Here is a 17,028-nt window from a genome sequence, read left to right as displayed (position 1 = left end):
GTGCGGCCCTCCAACCAGTTGGCGACCCATTTGACCGTGTGGGCATCGACACCACAGTCTCCCAGCTTTTTGATGAGGACAGGGTGAGAGACAGTGTCGAAAGCCTTCCGGAAGTCCAAAAAGACTACATCCACAGCAACCCCTGCGTCTAATGATTTGGTGACCTGATCGTAAAAGGCCACCAGGTTGGTCTGACAAGACCTGCCACTGATGAACCCATGTTGGTTGCCCCTGAGCATGCATTCCCCCGCAAGGCCCTCCTGGATGTGTGCCAGGATAATTTTTTCAAAGAGCTTACCCGGGATTGAGGTAAGACTAACTGGCCTGTAATTTCCCGGGTCCTCTTTTTTTCCCTTTTTGAAGATAGGGACCACATTGGCCCTCTTCCAGTCCTCCGGCACCTCGCCAGAGCACCACGAGTGCTCATAGAGCCGTGCCAGGGGTCCCGCAATGACCTCAGCCAGTTCCTGTAGAACCCTAGGGTGAAGATCGTCCGGACCAGCGGACTTGAACACGTCCAGCCTCTCCAGAAGTACCCTAACTAACTCCTCGCTAACCCTTGGCCCAGGCGTGTCTCTCTCGGGGCCCGAGGGGGGCCCAGCAGGGAGGTGGCTGAACTGGTCCCTACTTAGGAAGACAGAGGCAAAGAAATCGTTAAATATGTTAGCTTTGTCATCTGGCGTGATGACTAAGTTGCCCATCGTGTCCTGCAGGGGCCCCACATTACCCGGGACCCTCTTTTTACCCCCTATGTATTTGAAGAAGGACTTCTTATTGTCCTTAATCCGGGAAGCTAGTCCTATCTCCAACTCTGCCTTGGCCCTCCTGACTGCCCCCCTACATCCTCGGGCGACTGTAACATAGTCCTTCTTGGTGATGACCCCATCTCTCCATTGGGTATATGCCTCCCTTTTAGCAAGGAGACATTCCCGGATGCTCTTAGTGAGCCATGGGGGTTTATGTGCCCTCCTGCTCCCTTTGACCCTTGTTGGGATTACCTCCCTTTGGGCATGGAGGATCGTCTCCTTAAGGAGCAACCACTCACCTTCGACATCTGATTCCCTTCCCCTCTGGGTCCTCAGCGCTTCCCCAACGATCCTCCTTAGCTTGTTGAAGTCAGCCCTCCTAAAGTCTAGGGCTGTTGCCTTGCTGCAGCCCTTTGCCACCTTACGCTGGATGGTGAATTCCAGCAAGCGATGATCACTGTCTCCCAGGTGGCCCATCACCCGCAGCCCCCTCACCAGGTCATCACCTGTGGCCAGCACCAGGTCCAACAAGGCGTCTCCCCTGGTGGGACTGTGCACCTCCTGGGTTAGATGGAGGTCCTGCACTCTGGCTAAGAACCGACGTGAGCGATCAGACTTGGCTGACTGCTCCTCCCAGCAGATGTCTGGGAAGTTCAGGTCCCCCATGATGACCACATCCTTAGCCCTCACTGCCTCTGTGAGCTGACTTAAGAATTCCTGGTCGAGCTCTTCTCCCTGGTTGGGAGGTCTATAGTAGACTCCCACCGTTAAGTCTCTCTCCCCTGGACTGCCTTTTACTCTAACCCAGAGCACCTCAGAGTGCCCCCCCTCTACCCCCTTGCTAATTAACGAGGAGGTATATTCCTCCTTGATGTAGAGTGCTACTCCTCCACCTTTCCTTCCTATCCTGTCCTTCCTGTATAGCCTATAGCCCTTGACACTCACCGCCCAGTCATGCGATGAGTCCCACCACGTTTCTGTGATCCCTACTATGTCAGGGCTGGTGACAGCTAGGAGGAGGGCGAGTTCCTCCTGCTTCTTCCCCATACTTCGAGCATTCGTGTAGAGGCATTTGAGGCCTTCAACGGTTGTGCCCACTGACCCCCTAGTCTCAGCAATGCCCCGTCCCCCATCGCTTACCTGTTTCTCCCTTTTGACCATTGGTCTGGGCTCGCTGGCTGTTGCTGGGCCTGGTAGTTCATCGTCTCCTCCGCCCTCATCTTCCCCCTCCCCCGACGAGCCTAGTTTAAAGCCCGCCGAAGGAGGTTCACCAACCTGGAAGAGAACACACGCTTACCTTTAGGGGAAAGGTGGAGCCCATCCCATCCCAGCATGTCTCTCATCACGATGTGCCGGTCATGGCTGAGGAAGCCAAAGCCCGCCTCGAAGCACCATTCCTGTAGCCTCCAGTTGGTCTCCGCAATGCACATCTCGTGACGTCTGCCGCGTCCGCTCACTGGCAGGATGGAAGAGAAGACCGCCTGTGCGCCCATCTCCCTCAGCACGCCTCCCAGAGCATGGTAGTCCTCCATCAGGCGATCAGGGGCTCTCCTGGCCGCATCGTTAGTACCCACATGGACAAGGACCATGGGGTAATAATCGGTGGGCTGGATGATGGACTGGAGCATCCCCTTCACATCCTGAATCTTCGCTCCGGGCAGGCAGTAGACCTCACGTGCTGAGGGATCCTGGCGACAGATGGGGCCCTCCGTACCTCTCAGGATGGAGTCACCAATCACGATGACGCGACGCTTCCTCCTCTTAGGCCTCTTGACTCCCGCCGCCCGCACAGGACATTGTGTGCACAAAGTCTCCTCCCTGGAATCTTCCACTGCTCCCTCCTCCTCCAGGGCTGCCAGGACCTCATATCTGTTCTCCAGATGGACAGGAGGAACTGGTGCCGCAACATGGTTAATAGCCCTGGCGCGGGAGACTGTCTGCCACTCAGCAGTGGAGAGCTCATCCCGGGCTGCCCTCTCCTCTGTTGTATCACCCTGCAGAGAAAGAAAATACCTATCAATTTCCTCCTCTGCCTCACGGATTCCCCTCAGCCTGCTAACCTCCTCCAGGAGCTCCTGCACCCGCTCCTCCAGGGTCCTAAGGCGGATACCTACAGGACAGGTGCAGGAGTCCCCAGTCCCTGCCCCCCCAGACCTTGCCAGGCAGTTCCCGCAGGCCAGGGGGTTGGAGGACGGCAGCCCCCCCGAGGGCTCTGTTTGGGTGGAGGCCTCGGACAAGCCCCGGGAAGGCCGCGCCCCCCGGGCAGGGGCCCTGGCAGAACTCCGTGTCGACACCATCGCAGGAGTTGCTGCCCTTACTAGCAGAGCAGGGGTCAGCCTCTGGGCCCCGCCTGCTCGCCCGCCGGCGCGAACACCGCCGCAAACGCCGGCGCGCTCTTACAGACCGCGCCTGTTTGCGCGCTCTGTTCGCGCGGCTCGGGAGCGCGGCTCCCTACCGGCTCAGCTAAGAGGGACCCGGGGGGCTTCCCCTCCGGATCCGGCTCAGCTGCGCCGGCCCCTCAGTCCCTCAGCCCCACTTACCTTAGGGGGATCAGCTGCTGCTGCCCCCTCAGCTGCTCCGCTCGCCGCCGCCGCTGCTACTGCTGCACTCTCCTCCGCTCCGGGTCCAGAAAGGAGGCACACGTGTGGGAAGGACACACGTGCGCCTGTGTCCCTCTTCTCCCCCCTGCTCCTGACCTCCAAGTTGTGGGAGATTATATCAAAAACCTTGCTAATATCAAAGTACACCATATCCACGGGTCTCCTTGCATCCACAGAGCCAGTCACCGCATCATAGAAGGCAATCAGGTTGGTCAGGCATGACTTGCCCTTGGGGAGTCCATGCTGACTATTCCTAATCACCTTTTTCTCCTGCAAGGGATTAGAAGTGGATTCCTTGAGGATCTGCTCCAGGATTTTTCCAGGGACTGAGGTGAGGCTAATTGGTCTGTAATTCCGTGGCTCCCCCTTTTTCCTTTTCTTCAATATGGGCACTGTGTTTGCTCTTTTCCAATCATCTGGGACCAATCCTGATCACTACGAGTTTTCAAGATGTCCTATGGCTCTGCAGTCACATCAGCCAACTCCCTCAGCACTCTCAGGTGCATCCCATCCAGCCCTCTGGACCTGCGCACATACTGCTTTTCTAAGTAGTCCCTAAGCTGTGCTTTTACCACTGAGGGCTGCTCATCTTCCCTCAAACTGTGGCTGTCAGGTACAGTAGTCTAGGAGCTGACATTGGCTTTGAAGACTGAGGCAAAATAGGCATTGAGCAATTCAGACTTTTCTGTATGTTCTATCACAAGGTTACCTCCCCAATTCAGTAAGGGACACACACTTTCCTTAATCCTCCTCTTACTAATGACATGCTTGTAGAAACCCTTCTTGTTACCCTTCACGTGCCTTGCTAGCTGTGACTCCAGTTGTGCTCGGCCTTCCTGACTTCATCCCTGCATGACCGAGCAGTGCTCTCATATTCTTCCCTAGTTGTTTGTCCAAGTTTCCATTTCTTATAGGCTTCCTTTTTGTGATTTACCTTACTGAAGAGTTCCCTACTAAGCCAAGTTGGTCTTCTACCATACTTGCTAGTCTTTCTGCACATCGGGACAGTTTGTTCTTGCAGTCTCAGTAAGGCTTCTTTAAAGTGCAGCCAGCTCTCCTGGACTCCTCTCCTCCTCAGACTGGCTTCTAAGGGGATCCTCCCCTTGAGTTCCCTGAATGAGTCAAAGTCTGCTTTTTTAAAGTCCAGGGTCCTTATTCTGCTGCTCTCCATCCTTCCTTTCATCAGGATCCTGAACTCAGTCATCTCGTGATCGCTGCTGCCCAGTTGCCAGCTGCTACTACATTCCCCACCAATTCTTCCCTGTCTGAGAGCAGCAGGTCAAGACGAGCATGCCCCCTAGTTGGCTGCTCCAGCACTTGCACCAGGAAGTTGTTCCCAATACTTTCTAAAAAGTTCCTGGATTGGCTGTGCACTGCTGTATTGCCCTCCTGGCAGATCTCAGGATGATTGAAGTCCCCCATGAGAACCAGGGCCTGTGATCAGGAAACTTCCACTCTCTGTTCGAAAAAAGCCTCATCCACCACTTCCTACTGGTCTGGTGGTCTATAGCAAACCCCTACCACGACATCATCCTTGCTGCTCTCCCCTCTAACCCTAACCCAGAGACTCTCAGCAGACCTATCTCTAGCTTCATACAGGAGCTCTGAGCAATCATATGGCTCTTTTTCATAAAGTGCAACTCCTTCTCCTCTTCTTCCCTGCCTGTCCTTCCTGAACAGTTTGTACCCATCCATGACAATGCTCCAGTCATGCAAACTATCCCATCATGTTTCTGTTATTCCAATCACATCACAGTGCCATGACTGTGTGAGGTCTTCCAATTCTTCCTACTTGTTTCCCAGGCTCTGTGCATTTGTGTATAGACACCTGAGGTAACTAGTTGATTGCCCTGATTTCTCAGGAAGTATGAAAGCATCTGCTCTGTTGCTCCCTCCTGCTTGCTCCTCATTCAGGTCACCCACTTCCCCACTTACCTCAGGGCTTTGGTCTTCATCCCCCCAGCAAACCTAATTTAAAGCCCTCCTCACCAAATTAGTGAGCCTGTCTGCAAAGACGCTCTTCCCTATCTGTGGAGATTTAGCACATCATTGTAAAATACCAGCAAGCTGTCCCTGGGTTGTGCTAGCTTCCATCCATACAACCCAATCAGAAGCCATTTAAAGGTTGATGTACTTTCTGTTGTGCAAAACAGAAATATAGATGGGCCCTAACTCTGAAGAGCTCACAATCTTAGCTCTAAAGAGCTCACAGACTACAAGACAGACATAGAATAGATATAAGCATCAGAAGTTCTATTTGAGGGTGTATGTAAGAGGTTAATATTTTTAAAGCATTGTTCTGTTCTGTGGACCCAGAGCACGAAGTCAGCACTCAGGCATGTGATTAACTTTTAGTTTGTTAGTAGCATTAGGAAGGTCAATAAATGCTTAAGGGGTTTGTGGAACTCGGGTCTAAATTTTCTCCCTTTGTTGAAACTTCAACAGATCTGAAGTCTTTGGTGACAAACAGCTTTTAAGATTTACTCATTTGAGCCATGTTGGCTCTGCAATTTCAAGAGATAGATGAACATGTGCATCATCAGCAGAATTGTTTATTAAGCTCTAATTGCAAGGACTACTAATTATACCTGTTCAAGTGCAATGTAGATGGTGGCATTTCCTAGGCATGTCTGCAGTGTAGGGAAACCATTTCACCCACAGTTTATATGCAGCTACCTCTCCAGTGGAACAGGGCAGCTCTTTAACAGCAAATTCCACAATGGTTTTGAAGAGGGATTAATGTCTAACGGAAAGTTCAAGGGATGTTCTAAATGCATAGAAAGTAACTTTTTAATTTAGAATATGACCAGGATTCCAGGGTTCATTGTCTTGTGAAAAACAGGACCTTCAATAAACAGAAAAAGACCTTTTTTTAAATCCCAGCAAAAAGCCTTCTGTTCTTCACTGCTGAATGCTTAGAGGGGAAAAATAAAAGTACATTCTTCCCAAAAGACATTTAAGGAAGAAAAGTTTGTGGGCCCATCTGTTTAAAGCAAATATTTGTATTTTTCAGCATAGCTTCTGTGTTCTTTTTAATCTGTAGCTAGCACTTTTCCAAGCTGACCAAAATACTCCTGCAACTAACGCACCAAACACTAAATGCAAAATATTCTTCACTTCTTCTTGTCTGAAATGGAAGGCATATCTAACAAATCATCAGGTTAGAAGTCTTACAAAAACTCTCTCATTTGTGAAGTTTCCACAACTTCCTGGCTTCAGCCAGGCCAGGTATTCTGAAAGTAACTTTTTCCAGTATTCCACAACAACATCAAAGAGTGAAAATGTGAAAAACTTATTTTAAAACAAAATGTTTTCTATACTGTATATGAATCACAGAGATGTTCTCACTCAGTTTGAGAAATGAGACAACATATTTTTTCAGTTTTAATTTATCCAAATAATTTATTTTACTTGAGTATGAAATACAGTGGTCCTTGTAACCACCTCTGCTTGAGTTGCTCAGTAGCATCTCACTTAGGACAACATCTGTACAACAAGTGGGCTAGCTGAACCTGTTAATTCACACCCAAACATCTCAAGTAAAGGGAGGGTAGCTGACATTCCTTGCATTACTGCTTCTGTTCCAATACCATCTATATGCAATCCCAAGACCCCCAAGCCATTTGCCATAGGTGTATGAGCCTCCATGCTAATTACACTGGATAAAGTGGGTTTAATTGTATGCACTGAGAAACTGATTTAGGAGAAGCAGGAAGCCACCTTGAAAGAACCAGGACTTTCTCATACCTAGTGCTCTAACCACCTTGCCACATAAACATTTATCTAACATGGTACAGTACTATGAATCAGATTTTAAAACTGTTCTAACACAGATTTTGTTTTAGTCTGCGATTTAAAGTTGAGTTGAAATATTACAGCGAGCAGCATGCTCAGTCCTAGAGAGTTCTGCAGATCTCTGTGGCTAAACCAAGAATCTGGCTTCTGGAGCTCCATATTCAGTCTTCCTAGTCAAGAAAATGCTGGACACCAAACAAGACAAAACCTTACGTTTTTGAGAGGTTGGTAAGGAGAGGAAATGAATGCAGTGCCTCCCTCCCTCCAGAATTCCCCCCCGATATTTACTGGAATAATGCTATCTATTACAAGGAATGTAAATAGTTAGGTGGCATGCCATATAACAACTTCTAAAGTGCATGCATCACCCAGAAGCCTATGAATTGTGGAGAACACTTTTGTTCTCTAGTATGGAAAACCCACTGCATTTTCACTTAGTGAATCAGGCCTGCACTCACCTAAGGATCATAAGATATGCAAGTGCTTTTTAAATTCGTATTTCCACAGGCAAGGAACAAAAAATACATACTCAGTGCTTTCATTTAGTATAATCTGCTGCTGCAAACTTGCCTTGGTTTCATAGAAGGGTGTGAAACAATTGCCAGCTTAATCTGCAGGCAAATGTTCATGTTAGATGAATAGGCTTCCCTGAAGAGGAAAAGGGTAGAGTTTGTATCCCCTATAAATTCCACTTTATCCCCTAAAATTTGCCGTGAGTGGGCCCTGTGTGGTATATAAACCTTGGGCTAACCCAAGTGTGAATTTTATGCACTGAAAAAAAAATCCCATCCCACACTGGGATCAATGGCAAGACTGTAAGATTTGACTTCAGCACCATTGATTGAGCAATGTAAAATCATATTTCTTTTATTTTATATATTTTTTCATGCTAATGTACAGTGCAATTAATTACTTAATAATGCATCCTTTTTGAGTTGCTGAATTGTATGTCTGTATTAATAAAATATTTTGTTCCTGAAGAAAGAGTTTTTGTTACTGTATTAATAATAATACTGTATTAATAAAGTATTTTGTTCCTGAAGAAACATTATATTTACATTTATTAAAATACTAATTCTGCATCTATAAAACCAATATATTTTCCTGACTGGTTTCTATGACTGAGATAACACCAATCAGTTAGACTTTCACTTTGTTTTTAAGCAGAGATTTGTCTTTATTTTATTCTCCTTTCCTGGCAATCTCTTACTGGTCTGGGATGTTCCTTTGAAAGGCAAAAACAAACATCTCCATTTACCAAAACTTGTAGTGTGTACTTGTAAATTAAGTTCTTGACAATTTGGTTTATATATACAATTTGTATATTCTTTTTAATGTTATAATTATGGTTTTAAAACAACACATTTCTCTATGACTTACTCTAGCAGATGTTCACTATGTAATTTTCTTTAAGGACTTGTGGTTTCTCACTGACTCTTGGCACCGGAAAAGGCTACTTTGTTGGTTTTGTCTCAAGGAATTTAAACTGTTTGCACTTACAGCCAAAAGACCTTAGTTACAAAACAAAGCCTTTATCACCCATTCTGCCTTATCTCTCCCCTTTGCATTTCTTTACTGATTACCTTCAGCTTGAACTATATGATAATACATGTATTTGGTGTGCGTGGTTTGTTTATGCCAAATTGCATTAGCTGGTCTCATGTTCTTGGAGTGCTTGAAGTCATTTCACTAATCTGTCAGTATAGTATGTACTTGTGGATAAATATAGACATGCACCACTCTGCAAGTTGTACATCATCATATGCTGTAGCTAAAAATTACCCCTTTGGTTATGGAAAGCCTGAAGTGATTGAGAAGCCTGCTCTAGCACATATACTGTAGGTCTTCAGCACTTAAATATTTTTTTTAAAGGGTAAAAGATAAGGCTGCTTTGATGCTGAAAAAGTTACAGTGACGGTGTGAACAGGATCATGAAACAACTACTTGCCTTCTCAATTTTAGTAAGAAAACAATTTTAAGGATTGGAACTTTTCAGGTATTATCAGGCTCATGGAGATTAAAGTAGCCTGTTGGAGAAAATCCAGTGTGATCAGCTTCGTAAAGGAGCTCGGTAGGTATACTAAACACATACTCCAGATGTTTTTATGTCTCATTACTCTGTTTTTGTTAGATTTTGAATTTAACATTTATAAAGACTATAATAGAGTCAATTTCTAGATGAGGATAATGAAAGATCACTAACAGTCTTTTGCTGAAGTTGTACCCTGAAGTCTTTTGACTTTGTACAGTGATGCAAAATTTTATTGTATGCATAACATGCATGTTTCTAATTTTTGCTTGATCTTGGCATGGGGAATCTACCAAAATAATGCAAAAATAGCATGATAGTCCCTGATTATTATATTAATGCCTAGATATGTATTAAAACTACTGTTATTTTCAGTAACTCTTACTGTAAGTAATTATTTATCACATCAGAAAAGCAGATGATTTCTCACCTGAAATGATTTTGTAGTGTTAACATAGCAGATGTATTAACAAAGACATCCACCTTACAGTAATAACATGGAATTATAAGGTTTTGCAGATATCATGTTGCAACTTCTATATTACTGGAAGTTGCAATACAAAGTTCTACAAAGGTTTTAACTTAAAGAAAATGCAGTGCCGTTCTAATTGGTCTGATAGGGAAGGATTAGTGTTCGTAAGTACATCTTGTTGTAGGAATAGCAAAACTTTAGAAACAACTCAAGATGTCAGTAAACACTGTTTGCTAAATTAAATGGTTTCAAACAAAACTGGAGCAGAATTGTGCTCAGAGCCTTAGACAGATTTTGAGATTGCCCCAATACAAGTAAGTGCTTGCACAGATTTTCAGACGGCAATATATATTTATTTATATATCTATTTTTACACACGTATATAAAGCACCTACCTTCTGAAAATCTTTGCAAGCACTCACTCTTATTTCTGAAACTGATAGTGTAGACCATCTAAATATATTTAGATTGTCTATGCAATACAATATACTCAGTACAATATACAATACCATACAATATACAAGGGCAGACAAGGTTCTTTGGGTGAACTGGATATCTTTTGTTAGACCAACTTACACAGTTGGAAACAATTTTTAAGCAAGCTTTTGGGTTCAAAAACCCTTTGTCAGACTGAGGAAGTTTCAGCAGTTGGTGTGTGCTCTTCAGCTACAACCTACACGCCTGCATACAATATACAATACATGTTATTTATATTGCCTGTGCCATCAGTTCCATCAAGCATTGTTGGCTCCTTAGTCTCTCCAATTCTCTGCCCAGGGCAATGATGTTAGCCTTCTAAAGACTGAAACATTTTGTTCCAGCTTAAGTCTTTGAGCTTTAATATAAAGTATCTGGAAGAAAAATAATGGCCTTTGATATAAAAGTCAGAATGGATTGATCTCTTCTGGCCATAAACTCTATGAAATGCCAGAATTAGGGTTGCCCACACAACTTTAATTTGCTCCCCCTTACATTTATGTATTACGGTATAGTCTGTAGATACATGCTCACTCATTAGGGCACAATATGGAAGGTGCTCACAGAATGAGCAACTAGACAGTATTTTGTTTTATCTCTATTAAATGTGTTCTTCTGCACTGTTAACTACTTACATTCATGCTTCCGCAGAATTATCAGGTTCCTTGTTGGATTTTCTACGATGTGCTTATATGTATATTGTATTCTTATATGTGTATTCTTAATGGAATAGTATGTGATCATGTAATTATAGACTGTATCATAATGCATACACATGGGGGGAGGTGTTGAATGAAGGTTATACATTGGTGTTTGAATACCTAATAGTGTTAATATTGTATGGCACCTTTAAAAGGTTCTCATGGCAACCCAAAGTGCTGCAGCATCCTGGTAGAGAATTAGTATAATAGACTGCTAGCTATAGCACTTGCCCAGGAAATGGGAGCTCTTGGCTCCATGCATTTTATCAAATGTCTCTTTAATGCAAAACATATAAGAAGCCCTGGGAACTGGAAGTAGAGCCCAGATGTCCTACCTCCTCATCACTCAGCTGCATAATTATATCCATGCTTCCTTACTTTCTCTCTGGCTAACTTAAGACCAGGAATTCTTAAGTTAAACCAGGAATTCTTAAGTCAGCTCATGGAGGTAGTTAGGTCAAAGGACGTGGTCATCATGGAGGACCTGAACTTTCCAGATATCTGCTGGGAAGAGCAGTCAGCTAGGTCTGACCACTCACATAGATTCCTAGCCAGAATGCAGGACCTCCATCTAACCCAGGAGGTGCACACCCCCACCAGGGGAGACACTTTGTTGGACCTGGTGCTGGCCACCGGTGATGACCTGGTGAGAATGCTCAACCACCTGGGTGACACTGATCATTGCCTGCTGGAATTCACCATCCAGCGCAAGGTGGCAAAGCCCTACAGCAAGGCAGCAGCCCTAGATTTCAGGAGGGCAGACTTCAATAAGCTAAGAAGAATAGTCGGGGAAGCACTGAGGTCCTGGAGGGGAGGGGAGCCAGGTGTCCAAGAAGAGTGGTCACTTCTTAAGGAGATGATCCTCCAAGCCCAAAGGGAAGTAATCCCAACACGGATCAAAGGGGGCAGAAGGGTGCAAAAGCCCCCATGGCTCCCCAAAAGCATCCGGGAATGTCTCCTAGCTAAAAAGGAGGCGTACACCCAATGGAAGGCAGGGGCCATCATCAAAGAGGATTATACTGTGGTTGCTTGGGGATGTAGGGGGGCAGTCAGGAAGGCCAAGGTGGAGATGGAACTGGGACTGATTTCCCAGATCAAAGACAACAAGAGGCCCTTTTTTAAATACATAAGGGGCAAAAAGAAGGTTCCGGGTAATGTGGGGCCCCTGCAGGACACTCTAGGAAATTTGGTCGTCACACCAGACGACAAAGCCAACATATTTAATGATTTCTTTGCCTCCATTTTCCTGAGCAGAGACCAGAACAGTCACCCCCCTCTGGGCCCCCCTTAGACCCAGGGGTGGCACACCTAGTTAGTGAGGAACTAGTTAGGGAACTTCTGGAAGGACTGGATGTATTCAAATCAGCTGGTCCGGATGATCTCCAGCCTAGAGTACTGGGGGAATTGGCTGAGGTCATTGCGGGACCCCTGGCACAGCTTTACAAGCACTCGTGGTGCTCTGGTGTGGTGCCAGAGGACTGGAAGAGGGCCAATGTGGTTCCCATCTTCGAAAAAGGGGAGGAAGGAGGACCTGGAAACCTATAGACCAGTTAGTCTTACCTCAATCCTGGGCAAGTGTTTGAGAAAATTATTCTGGCGCATATCCACGAGGGGCCAGCAGAGGAGATATGCTTAGGGGCAATCAAGACGGGTTCATTAGTGGCAGGTCCTGTCAGACCAACCTGGTGGCCTTCTATGACCAGATCACCAAATTCTTAGATGCAGGGGTAGCAGTGGACATAGTCTTCCTGGACTTTCAGACGGCCTTCGACACTGTCTCTCACCCCGTTCTCATTAAGAAACTGGGGGACTGTGGTGTCAACACCTACACAGTCAAATGGGTCACCAACTAGCTGGAGGGCCGCACCTAGAGGGTGGTGGTGGATGGGTTATTTTCGACTTGGAGGGATGTGGGCAGTGGGGTTCCGCAGAGCTCGGTTCTCAGGCTCGCACTGTTCAACATCTTCATCAGTGACTTGGACGAAGGGGTAAAAAGCACCCTGTTCAAATTTGCTGATGCCACTAAGATGTGGGGGGATGTGGGCATGCTAGAAGGGAGGAACAGGCTGCGATCAGACCTAGATAGGTTACAGGGGTGGGCGGATGAGAATAGGATGGGATTCAACACTGACAAGTGCAGAGTGATGCACCTGGGGAGGAACAACCGGCACCATACCGCCAGGCTGGGAAACTCCCTTCTCGTCAGTACAGAGGCAGAAAAGGATCTTGGAGTCATCACTGATGCCAAGATGAACATGGGCCGGCAGCGTGGCGATGAAGTCAGGAAGGCCAACCATACCTTGTCATGCATCCACAGATGCATCTCGAGCAGGCCCAAGGAGTTGATCCTCCCCCTCTATGCGACACTGGTCAGGCCGCAGCTGGAGTACTGCGTCCAGTTCTGGGTGCCGCACTTCAAGAGGGATGTGGACAACACGGAGAGGGTCCAGAGGAGGGCCACTCACATGATCAGGGGGCAGCAGGGCAGACCCTACGAGGAAAGGCTGTGGGACCTGAACCTTTTCAGCTTCCACAAGAGAAGGCTGAAGGGGGATCTAGTGGCCTATTACAAACCAATCAGAGGGGACCAGCAGGCATTGGGGGAGTCCCTGTTCCCCCAAGCACTGCCAGGAGTGACCAGGAATAATGGTCACAAGCTGGCAGAGGGTAGATTTAGGCTAGATATCAGGAGGCGCTACTTCATGGTCAGGGCGGCTAGGATCTGGAACCATCTTCCAAGAGAAGTGGTGCTGGCTCCTACCCTGGGGGTCTTTAAGAGGAGGTTAGATGTACACCTTGCTGGGGTCGTTTGACCCCAGTACTCTCTCCTGCCATGGCAGGGAGGTCGGACTAGATGATCTGCTCAGGTCCCTTCCGATCCTAGAAACTATGAAACTATGATCTTGGATTCCTTTCTACACAGTGGCACAATTTCAGTGAGATGGGTAGAAAATACTTACATTCCAGGCTCGCCTCTGACCTGCTGGTTAGGGCACTTCTTTGTGAGGCTGAAGATATGGGTTTGTACTCCATCAGCTGCTCAGCAGAAGAGAGCATTGGACCTGGGTCTTGCAACTCCTTAATAAATGCTTCAACTAGTATGCAGCTAGATAAAAGATGGCTACCAACATCTACTTCTGTTCTTGCTATGTTTTTGAGTGAAAGTGGTTATTGTTGCTCTGTTTTCTGCCGAACAAATTCCTGTTATTTCATAAGGCATGATCTCAGCAGAGCTCCTTGAGGCACCTGGGCACAAGAATGCATAGTTTATAAAACCCAAATTGTCTTAGGCCTGAGATAGTCCCCTGGATGTATAGCTCAACTAAGACAGATGCACCTCTGGCCAGGTACAGTAGCAGAAATTGGTGGGCCTAAATAGGTTTTGTAAAATCACTCACTTAAGCAGGATTTAGAGGGCTGCGTTCAATTGGTACATTAGGTACCGAGGTTCTTTTTTTCAGATCTAGCTCTGATAGACTTCATAGTCTATATTTCTTTGTATCTCATTATTCTTTATTCTTTGCTTAGTCCTAAATGATGACAGGAGAGGGATTGTGTTTATATTTTTATGACCATTTGTTTACTTTTTCATGAACTTGAGGTTTGTTGTAGTTTAGAATAACTGAACTATATGATGTGCACCTCCTTTTAGTCTTGAAGAATATCAATGTAAAAGAGGTCTAGGTATGATTTGTTATAAGGACGATATCATGTTCCCAGCATAGCTCAGTTATTATAATGGAACACTAAGCAATCAAATTAAGTTTAATGAGAATGAAAACTGGATGAAAAAAGAATCAGTGATTGCTGTGTTAGAGTATGATCTCATATCTTGTTGATTAAGGGACTCATTCTTAGTGGAGTGCAATATGAATTGAATGGGTGACATCCCCTTAAGTGCAACAGCTGTTCTGACATATACAAAACAGGGAATTTACTTTTTTAATGTTTATATCCTGTAACGGTCTTTTCCAAAATCAAATATTTAAAGAAAGACTGTTTCCTGCTCTGCAGTACATTTCTATATACTTCATTGTAAGAATTTTGTGCCTAATTCTGCCAAGTCATATGCTACTGAAGTCATTGAGGGTTAAGGGTGATAAGAACCTTGCAGAAATAAGATGTTAAAATGCATTGGAAGCATATCAAATCTCATTTGTTCTTCTGATAAATTCAATTGGTTAATATTTAAAAGTTATTTCAGGAGAAATAATGCAAATTTATCCCAGAAGACCATATGCTATATAATGCTGGAGGCCAAATTCTAATCTTAGATGTGCAGTACACATCACTGGTTATCTGAAAAGTACACATATGAACTCCTCTCTTCTTTTCTTTCTGTCTTTTTTTTGGAGCCTGACAAAGTAAACACAAAAGGCAGGCATGTATTTTTTTAGAAACTTCTCTTTAGAATGCAGCAAGACTGAGAAACATTATCAGCCTTGCACATTTTCTGTCACTTGATATTTTATTTAAAATCTCTCTGCACCACCTACACATTTGCTCATAGGTGTTATGGCATCTGAATTACAGGAGGAAAGGCAGCTGAACTTCTTCCAGTGTTGCTGATTAGCATTACTTTTTAGCCCAGCTGGTGAAATGAATGGTTAGAAAATGCAGCCAGCAGCATCCTACAAAATCAAATGTGTCGCTTTTTGTCAATAAAAGTTATGCCACTTCCAGCTCAGGGCCTGGGAACTGTAATTTAGGAATTCCATGCCTAGAGAGGCAAGTATGAGCATTTGTTTTTATTTCAGTTCTGCTTTGTCATAAGAAACAGGAGCAGAGCTGAATGCAGTGCATATTGTCTTGCTTATTATGGGTTGGTAAATAATGCTAATACAACATCATGTTTTTGTTCTCAGGTGAACTGATACAATACTAGATTTTTCTGATGGCAAGAGAAAATATTTTGGGTCTGAGGTTTTTTTCTGTAGGGTTTACACTGGCAAAGCTCCATTGGCTTCAGTGGATTTATTCCTGAGTTGCATCAGAATCAGTGAAAAGAGAATCAGGCCTTCTATTTTACATTCTTAACTAAAAAGCTATGCTCTTGGCAGCTATGAGAGCCAAGCCTTTCAGATAACAATAAAGAATAAAATGAACAATTAACAACTGAACTATAGAAATCCTGCATGGGATAAGAGAGCTGAGTGTCAGTAAAAGTCCTGAATGATAGCAAGCCTCACCATGCCAAAGACAGTATAGGGCAGAACATGCAGACTTGGCTCTACCCAACCACAAGATAATAGATTTCATCTCTGGTTCCATATAATAATCCAGATCATACAGTTTAGGAATCCCAAAACTAATATACAGGTTTGGAACCACCAAAAACCACAAGACTAATATAACCCTGCTCAGTTTATATAACTAATTTCCTTAATATATAGTTTTATAGTTTTCAGTGATCAGAGTGTCAGAGTTCCAGCCTGCAAGAGGCTGCTTGGGGGCCCTCCCTGCCCCACATACCCACCTCCTGGCCCACACGCTGAGGGCCTGGGGCCTGGGAGGGAGTGGGTCAGGAGTGAGGGGTACTGGGTCAGAATTGGCCATCAAAGTTTACAAATGGGTCCTGGTATAAAAAAGGTCTAGAACCACTGTGTTACAACACTGTTGAGAAAAAAATCAAGGGATATAGGATTTGTGAAAATGAATTTGTTTCTTATCCATTTCAGCTCCTCCAGTTGGTAACGGATACATCAAACCAACAGTTCCACCTGTTTCTGGCACACAAAGGGAAAAGGGACCTCCAGCCATGTTGCCCATCAATGTTGACCCAGACAGTAAACCAGGCGAATATGTCCTGAAGAGCTTGTTTGTTAACTTTACAACACAGGCTGAGCGGAAGATTCGCATCATCATGGCAGAGCCCCTTGTGAGTAAGAGGAAATTACTATTTAATCAAGTTTGTGCTGAAATTTTTTACCCTTCAAGCTATAAATTCCCAACATGTTATGATCTGACCACTCTGTAACTATAGATTTTGTTTGACCTAGGAAGTCCTAAATGTTTTGAGTCCTAGCTACTGAAGAAACTGCCTTTCCCTCTTTTAGAAGCAGCAGTTGTGATGTTCTGAACTAATGCCCCCCTCCTTCCCCCCCAGGTTTAAATGGCAGGGTCCTGGTGATAGATCATTTTTGGTGATAGGTTTCAGTTTGGGAACCTGTTGTCTCCTTTCCTTCTATTTTTGTCCATTAAACATTTC

General features: G+C 45.1%; 1 protein-coding gene across 4 annotated transcripts in view; it reads left to right on the top strand.

Annotated features, from left to right (window-relative positions):
* FRY (FRY microtubule binding protein) overlaps positions 1–17,028 on the top strand; it is a 447,808-nt gene that overhangs the window by 146,484 nt on the left and 284,296 nt on the right. For 3 of the 4 annotated variants that reach the window (XM_090027939.1, XM_090027923.1, XM_090027916.1), the window contains one exon: positions 16,499–16,698. In XM_090027939.1, the coding sequence (XP_089884065.1) occupies positions 16,579–16,698 (120 nt within the window). In that variant the 5' untranslated portion in view covers positions 16,499–16,578. Of the gene's footprint in view, positions 1–8,942; positions 9,213–16,498; positions 16,699–17,028 lie in introns of those variants that run through there. The other variant, XM_090027928.1, reaches the window with a different exon arrangement.

The sequence above is a fragment of the Crocodylus siamensis genome, chromosome 1 (assembly GCF_052110815.1).
Source record: "Crocodylus siamensis isolate JL-2025a chromosome 1, ASM5211081v1, whole genome shotgun sequence".
Lineage (NCBI taxonomy): Eukaryota > Metazoa > Chordata > Crocodylia > Crocodylidae > Crocodylus > Crocodylus siamensis.
The sequence above is the reverse complement of the archived record's forward strand: the minus strand, read 5'-3'. Positions and strand labels throughout refer to the sequence as shown.